This window comes from Curcuma longa, chromosome 5 (assembly GCF_044706935.1).
Source record: "Curcuma longa cultivar G26 ecotype Majalengka, Jawa Barat chromosome 5, ITB_CL_G26_1.1, whole genome shotgun sequence".
Classification (NCBI taxonomy): domain Eukaryota; kingdom Viridiplantae; phylum Streptophyta; class Magnoliopsida; order Zingiberales; family Zingiberaceae; genus Curcuma; species Curcuma longa.
The window spans coordinates 8031403-8049303 of record NC_133865.1 but is presented as its reverse complement, the minus strand read 5'-3'; the positions used below and the strand labels follow the sequence as shown (position 1 = coordinate 8049303).

Below are 17901 nucleotides of genomic sequence, written 5' to 3'. Positions count from 1 at the left end.
ATCTCTAAAAATACAATTTTATAATCTTTTTCAGACTCCAACCGACTGCGATTGTTGAACAAAAACAGGGGAATCTTGAGTACAAACAAGGATCTTACAACTGTTTTGATTAGGATATATATATATATATATATATAGCAGACAATTAGCTAGAGCAGCAGAGAATTCTTTCTTCTATATTGGTCTGTGGACCATCTGCTAGTTCTTCTCTTTTTTCTTTGTTCTTTTGTTTAGTTTCAGGATGATTATTAATGGCATTCATGGAAAAACAAAAACTGTGTACTTGTTAATTAAGAGACAATAATAATCTTTTTGCATCAATAATTGCCTTGCTAACCATATCCAATCATATCATTTAATCGCTCTTGTTCAGTTGATGGATTTGCTTACTATTGGACCAACATGTACAGCTTTCTGTGTTCGAAATCTTCAAGTTGTGCAAGAGAAAATGACGCAGGAAATAGGAGAGGAGCAGGTGGAATTAAATGGACTTATTAATCTCTTTTGATAAATTTAGAGACGCTCATTCGAGCGAGATTGCTGGAGAGAAAGACAGTGTTCACTGGTATCTTGGGAAGAATTAGAGTTTGCATGCCAAAGCTAATTGAAGGCGAAGTGAAATTTCGACCTCCCAATTCAATCTCCTTGAGAACCGATAAATCCATCAAAACCAAAGTCAAAACTATTCTTGCATTGGTGAAAAATAGAAAAACCTTCCTTCACCACCACGAAATGGAAAAAATAATCAAGATTTATACATTTATTAATCTACAAAATGCTATAAATAGCTAGCAGATAAAGAGTATTCAATGATGTTCGTGAAGTCAAACGTCGATGCGACTTTTCTTTTTCAATTAATTATAGCAATTAATCAGCATGCCAGTTTTCAAGGATCGTTACTTTACCATTTCCTTTATTTTTAACCAATTTTCTTACTGTAGCTTAAAGCGATAAAGCCAGACGACAACGGCTACAAGACGATATATAGGCCAAAAGCTTTGATAATGACGTCCCACAGCTACCAATCCTGTCTTTTTCTTGAGGATGGAGGAGGAATCGAAGTTTCTGCGTCCTAAAAATTCCATCTTTATCGACCAACGTCGTAAAAATCCAATCTTGATCCAGCGGCCATCAACGGACCTCCGTTTCTTGTTATCCTAATCCTGGAATCCTTATTTGGCTCTGCGTAACCTCCGCTTCTTTTTCGCTAAGCTATGGCGGAAGTGCTCCGGTTCCCCTCCCTCTTCTCTTCGTCTCAAAGGCGAGAACTTTATTGCGACCCGGTCGATGGCTCCAGCAGCGGAGAGGAAGAGGCGGAAGGGCGTGGCGGTGGCGGTGGCGTAGTGGAGGGGAAGGACGAAAGGAGGAGGAGGAGTGGAGGAGGCGAACAGGAGGAGGAGGAGGAGCAAGGGCAGCTGTCCGTGTTGGCGTTGCTGCTGACGGTGCTGCGGAAATCACTGATCGGGTGCAAGGCAGTGGCCGTCAGCGACGAGGCGATGGAGATAGGCTGGCCTACGGACGTGCGCCACGTCGCCCACGTCACATTTGACCGGTTTCATGGCTTCCTTGGCTTGCCCGTCGAGTTCGAGCCGGAGGTTCCCCGCAGAGCCCCCAGCGCAAGGTCTGAAACATCCTCATCCTTCTTTTCATGTTGAAATCTGAGTTTTTCGGTTTCTTGTCGGTGTTTCCAACAATTTTCTCTCTCTCTTTTTTTTTTTCAATAACTTTGGTATGCTTGAACTCGCAATTTGCTTGTCTTCCCTTCTTCTTCTTTCTCTTTTCTTGTTAGATCAGAATCATTAAATTCTCTTTCAGCAGAGGTGCTGGGAGCCTGGGATCTGTTTTTAATCTTTAATTTTTTGTAAATTTTTTTTGTTGTTTTGTGAAAAATTCCATCTGAGGTTGTGAATTCCATGTAAATATAGAAAACTCTTGTGAAGTTGTCCGGATATAGTTGAAACTTGCTGCACCCTGATGATCTCAAAAGTGAACATCATATTCGTCAGTAACCAAGTTAGAATTGAATTTGAGTTCAGAAACTTTGATACATCACTGATTGCCATGTGCATTTCACCTTTGCAATTTTTTGGGGGCTCGTTAGCTTTCAGGAATTCGTGCTAATTCTCTGGAAATTCTGCTGCAGTGCCACCATCTTCGGTGTTTCTGCCAAATCTATGCAGTGTTCATATGATTCCAGAAGCAACAGTGTTCCAACAATACTCTTGCTAATGCAGCAGCGTCTTTATGAGCAAGGCGGCCTTCGGGTATATTTGCTGATTTCAAATAAGAAATGTGTTACAGAGATACATTTCGATTCGCAGATTTTAATTAGTTTTATCGATACTGAACAGGCAGAAGGAATTTTCCGAATCAATGGTGAAAATGGCCAAGAAGAGTATGTGAGGCACCTGCTGAACAATGGAATAGTGCCGGAGGGCGTTGATGTGCACTGTCTAGCAGGTTTAGTGAAGGTAACAAATTCCTTGGCTTTCAACAAATTCTCTTACTCTTGATCGATCCTATATTGTTCTTTCCTTTTGACTGTTCTGCAGGCTTGGTTTAGGGAACTCCCGACAGGATTGCTGGACTCTCTTTCGCCTGAGCAGGTAATGCAATGTCAAACCGAGGAAGACTGCGCTCGCCTTGCTGCATTGCTGCCGCCGACAGAGGCCGCCTTACTGGATTGGTCTATCAATTTGATGGCTGATGTTGTCCAGCAAGAAGATGCAAACAAGATGAACGCACGAAACATCGCAACTGTGTTTGCCCCAAACATGACTCAGGTGAATTCTAAGCGCTTTGGCATGCATCCTGTAAACTTGATGAACTTGGCCGCCGAAATCTCATCTCACTGTCGATCTCCTCCCAAATTCAGATGGCGGATCCTTTGACTGCACTGATGCATGCAGTGCAGGTGATGAACTTTCTGAGGATGTTGATCTTGAAGACGGTGAAGGAGAGACAAGATTCTTTGTTAGAGGAAGTTTCTATCTCCAACGATGATCCATCCGATGAGAACGGCCACCGCAGCCCTGAGCTTGATAATACTATTCAAGTTGCAGAGGAGAAGCTCTCAGGAAATGAGGCATTTCATTTCCCTCAAAATTCTCATGAGAATCCTGCACCTGAGAAAGAAGGCATCCCTGCTCGATCATCGAACGACCATGAATTAGCGACGAATGGTCCTAACTTTGCAGCGCATGCAAATCCTCCGAGAAAGAAGTGGCGCAGCTTGAGCGGGAAAAATCACAGGAAAGGAAGAACAAAAGAACGCTCGAGGACGAGAGCTTCCATGCAAGATGAGAAGTCACAGGGGACGAGTAATTTGAGTCGAATAAATTCCAAGGTTGAACGTGTAGAGGCTATTTGATGGCCGTTAATATCAATTGTGATCGATGTGTTGTTAAACTAACTCTAATGAAATTTTCTTTTCTTTGTTCTTCTGTAAAGTGTGTTGTTCTTGCGTTCATTGGTTCAACAACTTGCTGTTCTTAGTTTCTCGTGGAAATCTGAGTGATCACGATGCTATTTATGTTCAATGATTTGATAAAAGCTCGTCGATGCATATCCTTTGATTTTTTGATTTTTTGTTTTTTTTCTATTCCCAAGGTAATTGTGCAATGGTAGGACATTCGGATTGTGATCCCCAACTACGACGTATTTATACGGTTTCTTCCAAATGGGGAACGTAATCAAAGGATGCTGGACATCTGGATTGATCGCTATATGCGCTTCCCGATTTACCTTGATGGTCGGATGGAAAACTTTCGTGGGATCGAATCAGACCATCCCTCCTTCAGGATGGAGTCCATGAGATTGACTGGGATTTATCATTTTTTTTTTAAATTTTTTTCTTCTCCATTTATTAATGGGCCATGGAGGATGTATTAATCGGGCTTGACGTACATCAGATCCATCAGCGACTTGGTCGCCGAAACCCTAATAAAGTTTCCGCTATTTCTCATCGCCCCGTATATCTTCCTTTTGTAGCGCCGCCGCTGTCTTCTTCGGTTCCGCGAGTTCATCGTTTGGATCTAGGAACAACAAATGGTTTGCCGAATCTTCCTTCAATTCAGGATATCGTCGAGGTTAGGATTCGCTAATGGATTATATGATCCTTGTGACAGGCGCCCAAGAAGGATAAGGCCCCACCTCCGTCCTCGAAGCCGGTCAAATCTGGCGGAGGAAAGCAGAAGAAGAAGGTTAGTGAATGATTTCTAGGCCAAAGTTAAGATCTTTGTCGTATTTTTATGCTGCTTTTTCGGTTTTCTTCGTATTGTGACGGTGCTCAAGTGAATTGGGTATTGATCTTGCAGAAGTGGAGCAAGGGAAAGCAGAAGGAGAAGGTGAATAACGCTGTTCTTTTTGATCAGGCAAGCTATGACAAGATGCTCTCTGAGGTTCCCAAGTACAAGCAGATCACCCCTTCTGTGCTCTCCGAGAGATTGCGGGTAAACGATCTCGATTTTGTTGATCTGTCTCAGGCTATGCAGTGATGTGTATCGTTAGATGTTTGTTGAAGTTAATTTTATGCTCTTTTTCAAATTTTTATTTCAGTTGGCAGTATTATCACCTTATGCACCTTCAATATCTTATACAATCTGGAGGTCATATTTCACCAAAACTTAGCACTAAGCATTTTTTTAGTGATCAGGAGAAATGCTTTGCCCATGTCTTCACCAATTGCCTCTTGGCGTTTAGCAATTGGTGGCATATTTATTAAAAATAATCTTTGAGAGCACATTATATAATTCAGCTCTTATTAGCTGACTGATCTGAAACATAGATGGTAGGATAGGTTTTACCAACTCGATTTGCTATACACATCCATTTGACTTCTTCACATGCATAAATGCTTCACACTAGAAATTACTGATATCACTTGTTTTATTCCCATACTTTTAAAATTATTTGTTTTTGTTGGTGTACTTAGAAAATGAACACATGCTTTCTAGTTTATATTCTTCGGTAGCTTCTTTTAACTGATCCGAGTCCCTAACAAGTGTCACAGGCACTGACTTGTGATAGCCATCTCTTTTGAGATGCTTCATGCCAGTGGCTATCACGTATCAAGATTGCAACAATCTTGGACACTGTAATTTGGCCTCCTATGGCACACAAGTCTTCAAGCATTCTGTTTTTGCTAAATGGGTATAGCAATGACAAGCTCACTCTGTTTTCCCCTTTGCCTTTTCAGATTAATGGATCTTTAGCTAGGAGAGCCATAAAGGATCTGATGGCAAGAGGTGCTATAAGGATGGTTTCTGCTCATGCCAGCCAACAGATTTATACTAGAGCCACAAATACCTAGGAGGTCATGTTCCTTGGAAATTAGTATGTTTTCTCTATGATATATGAGTACTTTGTCAGTTTCACTTTTTGTTGCTTCTTTTAGCAGAAGGCCTTTGAGTTAATGCTTCATGTACCGACCAAGTTATTTTTGAGCATGTATCACATTTCTAAGTTGTCTAACTTTTTTCCCATTCAACTGAACTTTCTACTTGTTAAGATCTCAATCTTTTAGACCTTCCAATTCTTGTGATGTTGGTACATTAGCTCCGTGCAGCATTGCGTGGGTCAATTGGGCACCATATTGGTCAGGAATTTCTGCCATTATATTGATGATTAGGTCAGTCAAACTGTAGTTTTATATGTTCATAAACAAAATTTCCAACTTCAGTTTTATTCTTGAAATATTAGTAATGCTGTTGCTACCTTTACAAGATGAAATGTAAGTTGATACATTTCAAGAAATTCCTGAGGCCTACCAATTAGGGTGCCAATCTTGACCTGGGGGTGCTAAATCTAAACTTCTAGTGGTTATTTGTGATTGCAATTGCAAGCCTATACATCTTCAATCCATCCAGATGATTCTGATGGAAGTGCATGGCACACACTTCAAAGTTATTTTGAAGGATTTTTTTTCAACTTTATAAACAATATTTGCTTTTTTATCTAGTATTTTCATTAAATAAAAGTTACATTGGTTGTTATTAATGATCAGTAAATATTTGTAGGTGCCCTTCAAACGGTAAGATTAATACTAATAGAGGGAAATTATATAGATAGCGTCTTCTTTTCTGGCCAAAGATGAACACCATGCATGGTTATATACTTAGTCACCTGGCTTCCTTTTTTTTTCTTTTTATTTTCCATTTTTTAATCTTTAAAGAGACGAATCAATGAATAAAAAAAAATAAAAAGGTGTATAAGTAATATATACTCAGGGATGGAATTCTTTAAAATAATTATTGTAAAATTTATAGCAACGAGTTGTCTGAAGAAGTATATATTAACGGCGAACTATTAATAAAAAGAACATTTTTTAGTTCCTGAAACATTTTATATTATGTTTTTATCAATAAACTCGTAAATTAATTTATAAAACAATTTTATCCAAAATTCAAATACAAGTTCCCTTATCTTATAAGATGTTATTTTTCACCATATATAAATTTATAGATGAACCTAAAATTTGTGCTTTTTTTTAAAATATCATTTTTTTAAACTTATATTGCAAATTAATTTTCGAATTGCCATGTAAAAAAATCAAACATAATCTTACAAAAATTATGACAGTTGTGATCGAATGAAAAACGCTACTTTCTCATTGCACACGATTTGATTAAAAAACCTCTTGTGGCCGAGATGGGAGAGCGATCAAGCCAAAAAACTCAATTCTGTAAAAGAAAATTCGTCTAACTTGTATCAAACAAATTTTATCATTTATTGAAATATCTTTAACCTTATCATAACAACTGAAGGTCCACAGTCGCTGCATAAAGTCTTATTTGGCAATACGTAAAGGTCTATGCCGTGAGCAATATGATCTAGATAAATGCTCAAATGATCCTTACATTGGGTCCTCTGACATTTTTCAGGAGGCAGAAAACATTTGGGAACAGCCAAAATTGTAAAAGGTAATAACAAAGAATAGCCTGGTCAAGTTACAGATTAAACTCTCGTAAACAATTAACAATGGTTAGTTGTCAACTAGAAGACGCGGTTACAAAGGTCAACAATTGGACTTGCTCTAGAAGTTCAAACTAATGTCTGCAAGATCATCCATCCCCGGCAAATCATTATCTTGTGGTCCATCATCTTCAACATTTACCCAAGATGCAATGTCCTGAGGACTTTGCCCGTCTAATCCTACATCTAGTTCAACGATGGAGTCTATTCCAGGTAATGGTAAGTTTGTGAACATACCATCATTCATCTCTTTTGAAGGATCACGCATCTTATCACTTGAACTTTGTAATTCAACTTCTTGATCCATTCTAGGTGTAGAATTGTTAGCAGTGTCAAAGGATTCTTGCGATGAGGGTGACCTGAAGTTGGTTGTCTCGGCCACCCATCCAATGCCATTCGCAGATGACGGTTGACCTATTTTTAGCTTTGATTTTGCCTGTCTTGCCTTCACCCCTATTTGATGATGGATGACCGGCTTTAGCATTGGAGTCTCTTCCCTTTGGATCTTTGTTCTGGTCCTTCCTTCTTACAGCTCTTTTCCATTTTACATTTGAGGTAGTGTGGCTTGGAGTTGATGTGGTTCTTAAACTAGCACTTGTGATGAAGTCCAGAGGGATCTCCTTCCGGTTGCTTCTAATGCTTATTTTCTTGCTCTGTTGAGCAAAACTTTGATAAGGATCTGATGGACTTGGACGGATCTAATTAGGAACATTGTGTCTCTCCAAAATAGACGATACCCCTGAAATCCAATTAGTAGAGGTTATGAGAATAAGTGGTGTAAGATGAAAGTTCTGTTTTGGAAATGCAAAGATATAGATTTAACATGTTTAACGTAGCAGATAGAGCCATGTTATTTCAGGAAATACGATAGCAAATTACACCTGATAATTGATAGCCAAGGCGACCATTCCTTGAGTCTCCATGACAAACAGCAATAGAATGTTTAGCATCAATATGGCCTAAAGGAACTGACATGAGCACATTCCGCAAGGTCATTTCACTGAAGCAACTTTAACCTGCTTCGAACTCGTGGCATCTGGCTATTGTTCGCTTAACAAAGGATGATGCAAGTTGTCTTGAAACCTTAGTAATGCTACTCTTGTGACTACCTCGACCACCCTGTAGAGAGTGACAAATCTTACAGCAATATCTAAACACACCAGTTAAGTTGTTTTGCAATTACCAATAGCTTTCTGTATGCCATTTCAACAAGCTTATTGATTGCTGACTGCTCAAGTTTCCTGTTGTTAAAATAATTAAAGAGTTTTTAGTCAGCATATATCAGGATTACTGGTATGAAGGTGAAACCAATTCAGAAAACAGGAACCCATACCTTTCTTCAATCTTCTTTGCATCTTGAACTGCTATTTCCAATTTATCAAGTTGGTTTATCTTTTTCCTCATCTATCAAATAACATTAGCATAGATGTTAGTAAATAAGACACTCAGCATATTTGTAATTAGACAGAAAGACCAGAAATTCCTCCGTACATCAGTTCAAACAAAGACAATGTAGATTGTCGGTACAGAGTTCATTATCTTTCCATAGTAGTTTTTCAAAGACAATATAATGTTGCGTATCAATTTGAGGTGACCATGCTTTAATGGAACTCTTCGCTGTTAGTTGTGAAGCTACAAAGTTATGGCAAATTGCCAGGATGGACATAATCTCAAGCATTTTAAGTTCATAAGAGAGTGAACCACTGATCCGCTGTACCAGCCTAACAAATTGAGTAACAGAACAATAAACATATGATAGAAATTACTTGCAGGTTGAGTCCCAACTTGAGTTCTGAAATGGCTTTGTCAATTTCACTCTCTTCACGCTCGGCATAATCAAGCTGCAGAATGTTTCAATAAATGTAAAAAGGAGGTCAAAGACAAAAACCAATCAATATATTTCAACTGCTATATATTTAAGTGAATAAATTGTAAATGAAATAAGAATTTGGGTATAGATATTTCAGTTTGCTGCTTGACTTTTTTCACCAAAGGCAAGTCTGGAAATTACTAGATTAAAAAAAGAGAGACAGTTCATATCATTTACAAGATCAGTGAAATTCATGATTGGGGGCGTTCATAATCCAGTTCAAACTTTCATTTTAGAAAACTCCAATAAAATTTCAATTTGGAAAGTTGGAAAAACCGCCATCAGAACAGAATAGGTAAGGAAAGAGAAATTTTAGTTGAAAATGCTGCTACAGAATACACATTGAATATCATAAATTAGTCACATAAAAAACTCTCATCAATGAGTAATGGATAAACTTAATGTTACATACCACTGTATCCAGATATATGCCTATGCTGTTCAACTCCATCAAAATCCTATCATCAAGACACATGTTCTTATATTGGCACTCATGTGGAGAATCACCCTTCATTGTCTGCTGAAGATCACATTCATCTTTCTGGTAGTCAGAAAGGGACCCATTGGATGAATCCAAAAGAGTATGATTTTCTACCACTGGATCATCACAAGACATAAAATTCTGGAGGTTCAAGTGCTTAAAGTTGTTGGGGGCCATAAATCCATCAGAGACTATTTCATTTCTCTGATTCTTGTAATCAAGGTCCAAAGGACAATCCATTTTTGACAAATCTTTATCATAACAAGAACATGACTGTTGGGACCATAGTGAGCATGATCATTTGAAAGTAGTAAATTTGACTCTCCTTGAGTGTCATTTTCAAGATTTGCAATCTCATCTTCTGTAATAAAGGCTGAGAGAAGCCTCTGTGAAAGTGGAGCAGGTTTCTCACACAAACTCTTGGTCTCTAATCTCCCTGTTGATGCTTTGGCATGCTGTCTCCTGTCAGCTGAAAAAAGGTCCCCAAAAGATGTGCCTGTTGGTCCAACTGAGTTTGTTTGTTCTCTAGCAAAAGAAAAGTGAGGTGATGCTGCCAGATCACTAAAAACTTCACTCTGCAAAGCAAATTGTTTCAGATGAGAGTAAAGGTTGCCAAAAAAAATGAAAGGTTTTTCAGTCTATGGAACTGAATGACAAACTAAAATGAGAAAAATACAATTTTGGTAATTAGGAAGCTCTAAAGCTTCCATGTAAAAGATTTGGAGCACAATAAGTGGGAGATGATAGTCTTTTGAGTGGAAGAAATATAAATGATTTTGGATGCAAAAATCTGGAAGAGGCAAGTACCATCATAGCATCACCAGCTTCAACACTGTAGGGCAAACTCAAATCTAGCCCTTTAGCAAAATCTATCTGACAAAAGTTTAGATAGATGAAATGTAAATTTATCAGCATCATTAATTTGATAATAATGGTTATCATTATATGGAATCATATCAGAATAAACACTAGCCTGATTCTTCAAAAAAGATTTATCATCCAACGTAACAGAAACAAAAAAGGATTCCATGCTCTTCAAAAAATCACTAGAGCAGGCATGATCTGAAAAAAAATAAAAATGACAAATAAAACAAAAGTACCAAAGTGTAAATCAATTTGACCTGTAGAAGCAACCATGTTAAGATGAAACTCACAGATAGCATTACGAGCAGCATTAGCAGCTGCTAGTAATTCTGCCTGAGCATCCTCTGATTCTCCTGCAACAAGAGAAGATAGTAGATTACCCACTATAAATGTGTAAAAAAAGAAGAAAATATTAAAAGTTAAATCGTCAAATGAATATGAAATCAAGAACCTGTCCTTTCCAAGGAGATACTGTTCATATTTTGTGTCTGGACAGCAACCTTCCTATCTGACATCTTTTTTGGAGGCCTGCCAATCCTACTATACCAAGAATTGCTCATTTTAGTTCATTAAACAAATTCGGAATCATCAAATAAGAGCATTTCACAATTGTACAGAAGTTCTGTAACCTTTCACTCCTTTCAGAACCATGCTTTCCATTTTTGAGTGGCTTTGTAGAATTTTTATGTTCCAATTTCTCATTTGGTAAAAGTAAACATGATTTTGAATGAACTGATCCGCTTCCGTTCCTACCTTGAGTCTGAATTTCATTTTCAATTTCTTCTTTTGAAGGTTTGTTCTTTGTTGGCATAACCAGAGTTGTAGCCTTACGTGGTGCTTGAGCAGCATCCTCTAACTCAAATTTATTACTTCCTTTGTCCTTAAACTTGGTTTTGACTGCAGTGGACTCTTCACTTTTTGATAATAGAGGAGAGAGGACATTATCATGTTTCAGTTTTGATTGATGAGTGCTACTGGTTACTCCCCCTGAAACTAAATGACCTTTGGTATCTGTAGTCATCATACGAGTCCCAACATCAGAAGCAGAAAAGCCTTCATGCAAAAACTGAGCTTCACCAGAGTTTGAAACAGGAGAAACTACATTGACTCTTCGGATTCTTGAGATTTTTTGAGGCCTTTGGCCTACCCATTGAGTTACAGGGGATGATGGTGAATCATTATTATCAGCCCCTTTACGGTTGCTCACTGCATTTGAAGGCTGAATTTTGTTGATGGAAGGGACTTGCTCTGGGCCATTAATGCTTCCTGATGAGTAAACAAAAGTAAAGGGTGCACTTCTAACAAGGTTCGAACAATTTCGTAGTATCCTAGTTGCTTTCCCTTTTATCAAAGGACTTCCATTTCCTGCTTGAGCATCTTCCTGAATATTTAGCCTGGATTAAAAGATTAGTCAATGTATTAGCTGCAAAATGTTCAAAGAAAAGTACATGAGGCAGCGAGAGTCAAGCATGATTTCTTCAGCACATTGAAAAGTCAAATTTGATCAGCAAAGACGAAAGACCAAATATATAATGTGATACAAATTTAGAAAACAAACAAATAGTTCTAAATAGTATGATAATAAGTGCAACTTCAAAGTAAAAAGATTTTGATACACTTTTGTAATTGTAATAGAAATCTATGTCACAGGATTGAACGATCCAACAGGCCAAAATACAGTTCAGAAAAGGGATAAGAAATAACCTGAGTTCATGAGGAATCATGACTCAAATAGTGAAATAACTAAATTCTTCAAACATGGATAAGTCTTGATATGGTGAATGATGATTTGTTACAAATATGAGATGTTTAATGATGGTATTTTTTATTATATTTGTAAAGAATAATTAAAATTTTAATAAATCATAGACTCTTACAATTGTACAATCCAAGTTCAGTTACCCTGATCCAATTTAATGTAGGACAAAGAGTTACATTGTTCTGGAAGGCATTACTTTAAGTATTATTATAATATAATTAGACCCTTTAAGTCAAAAACAAAATACAAACAATATAAGCATACCTGTTGCTTCCTCTAGATACACTCTGCTCATTATCTAGTCCAACAGAGTGTTCTTGCCTTTTGTTTGGGATAGAACTGATATCAAGCTCATTCTTAGGTGTACCACCGGAGTTAGCAACACTAAGTTCAGGACAACTATCTGTCCTGTTGCTTAATGTTCCATTAGATGACCCTGATCTGCAAAATGGAGAACCTCAAGAAAGCATTAGTAGAAGGTTTTTTACATGTCGCAGTGAGATTTTTTAAAGAGAGGGAGAGAGAGAATGCAAATGAGAGACTAGAAAACAACAATAGCTAATCAGCAGGAAAACTTTTTTTTAGCATTTAATAAGAAGATTATAAACAGAACGAGATTCTGATAATTTTTCTTGGGCCAATCAAATGTTTCCAAGAAATCTCCAAATAAACACAAGAACAACCAACCAAAAGCGGTTTACAGTTTTAACAGAAATAAACACATAAATATCTGTTCTATAGTAATTAGGATGAAAAATACAAACTTGTACAAAGAATCAAGTAATATAAGGTAGTATAATTACCTGAATCCATTTGAGGAGTGTAGACGGGGTTCATTCTTGATCCTTTACTGAATTGACTGTTTAAGCTCTTGATCTCCATCTATTATTCTGCTAAGGCCAACAGAATGCTTTCTTTTATTTTTCTCCCAACCATCATTCCCTGGAGGGAGTCCATATATCTTGTCATCTAAAGTTACTGGTCCTCCATTGCAACCGTTAAGCATACCTCTATCTTTGTCAAAATTTACGGTTTTATCTTTTTCTACAGCTGCACCTGGCCTAGGCAGAACTGTACCCTGAGGAAGAAAGGGGAAGAAATAAGTGCAACTAATAACCAACTAAAACTTTCTCATTCACGTTTTAACAAAAACTAAAAATAAAACATTAATCAGTATGATTCTTTTTAGCAAGTAAAGCAGACAGCCATATTATTTGAGCAACATTAAATTCCTAATGCGAACTAAAAATTATCCGAATTTGATATTTATAAGCATGGACAGATTTCATGCAAAAGAGCATGAAAACTGCTAGTGAAAGGTAGAAGATCAATGCTTGCTACATCAACATTCAGAATCATCTAGAAAAGGTACAAACACCTTCACAACAAATCAGGGAGTCAAAAGCCTTATTTATAAATATGGCATCTAGAGAACAATACAAACCCGTACTTCCGCCAAAGAGGATCTTATACGCTTATTAGGAATTAGATTCTTTGCCCTATCTTCCAGTTTCAAGCTTGCAATTTCTGTATAATCTGCATGACTTGGACTTGGACTTCCAATCTTTAATGAATTCAAGTTACCTGACTTCTCATTTGATTGATCAGTTCTTTGTCGCTTCCTTGAGATCAAGTTGCGATATCTATCTAATCTGAGAAGTGAGTCCTGCAACAACTTCGCCAAGTCCCTGGTAGAAGGAAAGCAATATCCTCAGAAGACAACAAATAATATTATATTGAATTACTACCCTAAATGTTTAATAGTTAAGCCATGCTTCTTTGAATGAAGAATTTCACAGAGATATACATCATGCTAAGAACGAAACAGTTAAAATCCCATAGCCACAAAGTTTTAGGAGATGAGATGTTGATTCATTCTAAGAGATATCTGGACCAAAGTAACAATAGAGCAATTGTACCGTGCTTTGGTTAACATCTCACATATGTTGGTTTTGGAACGCTTAAGATCCTTTAATGCATTCGGTGGAAATGACTTAGACTGTACAGATCCAAACGTGTTCTCCTCAACTGTCACACTTAAAACTCTTGGTAATTCTGAGGTGCAAGAATGCTTTCACTCACCCACTGAGAAAGACTCTATCAATAGATAATGCAATAAAGGTGGAATTTCCCCAGAAGATGTATTTAGGAGCAGTAGACAGAACACGATTCTCCAAGCTCTCCCAGAAACCACCAGACCTCTCCAAAGCAGAGCCAGAGTAGGTCCCACGCTGCCCATTGTTATAGGAAGCAACAAAACTCGATCCATCCGAGCCAATTGAAGCCAAAGACGGTTTCATATTTCCTGATAATTTCATGCTCGAACCACTGAATAAGCTCAATTCTAAATCCAATTCCAGTAAATGCGCATGCTGTGACTGCAAATTAGGAGCTCGGCAAAATGGAGGGAAAATTTTGGAGGTTCTTGGTCAAACAGAACAGAAAACGGACAGGACCATCAAAAAATGTATAAAAGAAGATACTCCTGGAAAAGGAGGCAACATAGAGACTCTACAGCGAATGCAGAGATAACAACTATAACCGGACCCTAAAATATCATAAAAGCCCGAGAATTGAAAGCCTCCATCGCCGGAAACTCTGCAAGAAGGAAATAGCACTAAAATCCAATATCCAGAGAACAAATTACTCAACTAAACTAACGAGCCCATCTAGCAAACAGGATCAACCCTAGCCGGAAGCAATCCAGCGGCTCGAGCAAAATCTCCCCGTTCAAATGCGAGCAAGCGTACAACCCAACCAAGTCATCTTCAATCTCCACCGTGTAAACGACGAGACATTCATCAATCCCAAGCGAATCACAACCTTCGAGAGCAGTCAAATCTCAAACAGGGAGGTGAAACCCTAGTTGGGCGGTCGCGGCCAGGTAAACCCCTAGCACATGCGACGACTGCAGCATCCGTTTAGCCTCCACCGCGGCCCGAGCCGGAGATCGGAGGAGATTGCGGAGGGGAGGTGCGGGAGACGAGTATCGTCACGCGATCGATCGATCGACAGCGGAAGCTTCCGAAGGCAAATGATTTCAGCGCGCTATGAAGTCGCGAAACGTAGGAGGGGGTTGGAATATATATAGCCGAGCCGGAGGCGCTTTTTGTCATATCGCGACGCGTGTGCTGCGACCGTTGGACGGATCTGGCTGAGGCCGTTAGATAACGGCCGAAATAGAGTGCTCAACTCCCAACGTTCCATTTCTGTAGCAGAGATCACTTTTTTTCCGTTTATTTAAAGATGATAATGTTAGAATTTCATCAAATATCTTTACTATGAAGAAAAATTATCAAAACAAATTCAGTTAAACTCAACTGCCAATTCACAGCACTTCTTCTCACAAGTCAATTCAGATCAATAAACACACACACATCACACAATTATAAAGAAACGAGAATTGGAAAAAATTTACAAAAATTAAAATTAAAGAAGAAGAAGAAGAAGAAGAAATTGCAAAGCATCAAGGTGTTTTGAAGGCTTGGATGAGGAGGGAGAAGCCGGCGGCGCCGCGTTCCTGGTGCAGCATCTCCTCCTCCAGCCACAGCCGGCTCTCCAAGGCGCTCCTCGCGCGGAGCATGAACACGGCCGCCGACCCGCCTCCGAACCACCAGTCGTGGACGTCCCACATCATGTCCACCGGCGCGCCATCGATGAAGATCGTCTGGTTCCCCCGGAAGTTCCACCGCAGGCTCCGGGCGTGCACCACTCGCTTCTCGTCGACCGTCACCTCCAGTTCCGACTCCCTCGCGTCCCACCCCTCCCCCCTGCAGCGGATCGTGATCTCGTGCTCCTCCCCGCCCTCGCGGAACCGGGCCCTCGTAGTGTGGGTCGCCGCGTCGCCGACCACTTGCTCTCGCCGGAAAACCATCGAGCACTCCGCCATGAGCGCCCCCTCCTCGAACCTCTTCGCGAATTCCTCGCTCAGATCTCCCAGCAACAGCGCGAACTCTGAATCGACCACGACCGCGATGTAGAACCCGTCGTTGGGCTCGGGACCCGCCCCGAAGTTGGCTGATGAGATGTCCCAGTGAAGCCCGACCTCGCCATTCCTGACGGAGATGTAAGATCTGCTCCCTTTCTTCTTTCTCAATAGATGGCAATTCGCATCCAATGCTTTCGCTGATGAGCCGTCGTCGATGGCGACTGATAGAAGGGGATTGAGCTGCCCCTTGGCCCAGGTGACCTTGACGAGGAGCTCCCGCTGCGCGGAGAGCCTCGCGCGGTAGAGGGAGGTAACCGAGCTGACGACAGAGGTGGCAGCGGTGTGGTCGACCCCCGACGAGTTGCCACTGCTGCTGCTCCTGGAACAGGAGGTGTCGGACACCTTCACAGCGTGCTCGCTGAAGCACGAGGCGAAATCCTTCATGGACGGAGGAAAGAAGAGATGATTGGAGGAGAGGTGGCGGCTCTTCTTTGCTTTGCTCACCATTGTTGTTCCTCAAACGAATTTAGAAGCAGTCAATTTGAAATCTTTCTGTGGGGAAAGCATGGCAGGAAGAAAGAGAAGAACAAAAAGGGAAGGGAGGAATAAGGTATGCCTTGCTGACTGATAACCTCTTTGTTGATGGCTACTTCAGCTGAGATGGAAAGCAAAGAATTCTTTGAATTGATATAGGAATTGCTCCGCTTTAAGGTTCTTTTCTTGCACATCAACCTCGTTTCATTTGAAAAACTAAGAGGGGAGAATTATACTTTGCTTAGTGTCAGTAACAGAAATTGTGAGGCATCCTATTTAGAGATTGCAGGGAGAGTGATTTAGCTAATTAAGTACCAGACTTGTATTTGATGCAAGGCCTGAGGGATCATCTGGAGGAATCACCAACTGGTTTAGAAGGACATTAAATAAAAACAGCAGTCAGTAGAGGTACCAACCCTAACTGCCTCACCTCACAACTCACAAGGTAGCAGGAAAGAGGGCTAACCACTGTACCTATCCCACGGGTATTAGTTTGGAAGCTTCATGGAACAAGGAAAATGTGGTCATCTTCTGCTAGGAATCTGATTTGCTGCAACTCTGCTTTGGTTGGAAATGGCACGCAGCAACTGCAGCTCAACAACTAAAAGGTCTGACACAGCTCCGTGCACTGTTGGCCTTCATTGCTTTGTTTGCATCCCATATTTAATGTGACCCACTCCCCATTGAACTTAATGCCTCACACATGGCGTGCCTGTTCGAGTGAGCTAAGGAAATTACACAATGGCAGTTTCTGAAGTGTTTCCTTTCGCTAGCATTTCCAGTTATCAATTTATGTATCTGTTGGTTTGTTTTCCTCGTGCTAATCGTACTTTTGGTTAGGTTCAAATCTTACAACAGCTTGTGACAAGTGGGGCCAAACAAGTGGTAGAACAAGTGAGGACAAAACTATGATGGCAGCAAGCAGACTAAGTTTGATGACTCTTAAATCTACAAACGAAAGGGACCACTGGTGCAGCCAACAATTAAAGTCTTCTTTGATCTATTCAGTGGGATTTCTTTGTTTATCCTTTGGTTTTCAAGGAGTACAATTTGCACATGGCAAGAGGTAGAGATGATTCCCTGACAAAGCCAATTGGATATGACTAGATCAAAGTTGTTGGAAGAAGAGCAACAGTAGAGTTGCATGGATGAAGATCTCAACCTAAGCCATCCGGAATCTTGCTCATTTCCACGTTGCCAAAAGAAAAAAAAATATTGAGGACCAGAAACATGGATTAATTGAGACTAGTAAACATACTGCAGAGGAAACTGGTGATATGAGTTGTGTAATAATATAACCCTTTAGGCTCTAAGGATTCAGATGCTAGTCTTTTTTCAAATTTTCTTTTCTTTTCTTTTTTATTGATGTGAGTGTTTGGACTCCTTCTCATACTTGAGTTTCTATTGTTTCAGCTTAAACTTTGGATCATATTGCCATGATGATCATCGTCCAACTCTTTATGATGTCAAAGCTTGCAGATAATCTCTACATC

The 17901-nt window shown here is 39.6% G+C and overlaps 3 protein-coding genes and 1 pseudogene across 3 annotated transcripts; 2 read left to right on the top strand and 2 right to left on the bottom strand.

The window, feature by feature from the left end:
- The first annotated feature begins 1142 nt into the window (after positions 1-1142).
- Positions 1143-3469, top strand: LOC141829167 (rho GTPase-activating protein 5-like). The gene is made up of 5 exons (XM_074716586.1): positions 1143-1621; positions 2144-2264; positions 2352-2471; positions 2553-2783; positions 2876-3469. Exons 1-5 carry the CDS (start codon positions 1215-1217, stop codon positions 3368-3370), a joined length of 1374 nt encoding a protein of 457 aa, XP_074572687.1. The 5' UTR covers positions 1143-1214; the 3' UTR covers positions 3371-3469.
- A 474-nt stretch (positions 3470-3943) lies between these two features.
- On the top strand, positions 3944-5516 carry LOC141829476 (small ribosomal subunit protein eS25-like). Its single transcript, XM_074716954.1, has 4 exons — positions 3944-4050; positions 4128-4202; positions 4317-4451; positions 5198-5516. The coding sequence occupies exons 1-4, from the start codon at positions 4048-4050 to the stop codon at positions 5309-5311; spliced, it is 327 nt and encodes a 108-aa protein (XP_074573055.1). The 5' UTR covers positions 3944-4047; the 3' UTR covers positions 5312-5516.
- A 1517-nt stretch (positions 5517-7033) lies between these two features.
- Positions 7034-14874, bottom strand: LOC141830148 (uncharacterized; annotated as a pseudogene).
- A 417-nt stretch (positions 14875-15291) lies between these two features.
- LOC141830120 (uncharacterized) lies at positions 15292-16751 on the bottom strand. The gene is made up of 2 exons (XM_074717608.1): positions 16724-16751; positions 15292-16624 (listed from the first exon to the last, which is right to left on the bottom strand). The coding sequence occupies exon 2, from the start codon at positions 16379-16381 to the stop codon at positions 15413-15415; it is 969 nt and encodes a 322-aa protein (XP_074573709.1). The 5' UTR covers positions 16382-16624; positions 16724-16751; the 3' UTR covers positions 15292-15412.
- Positions 16752-17901: the final 1150 nt, after the last annotated feature.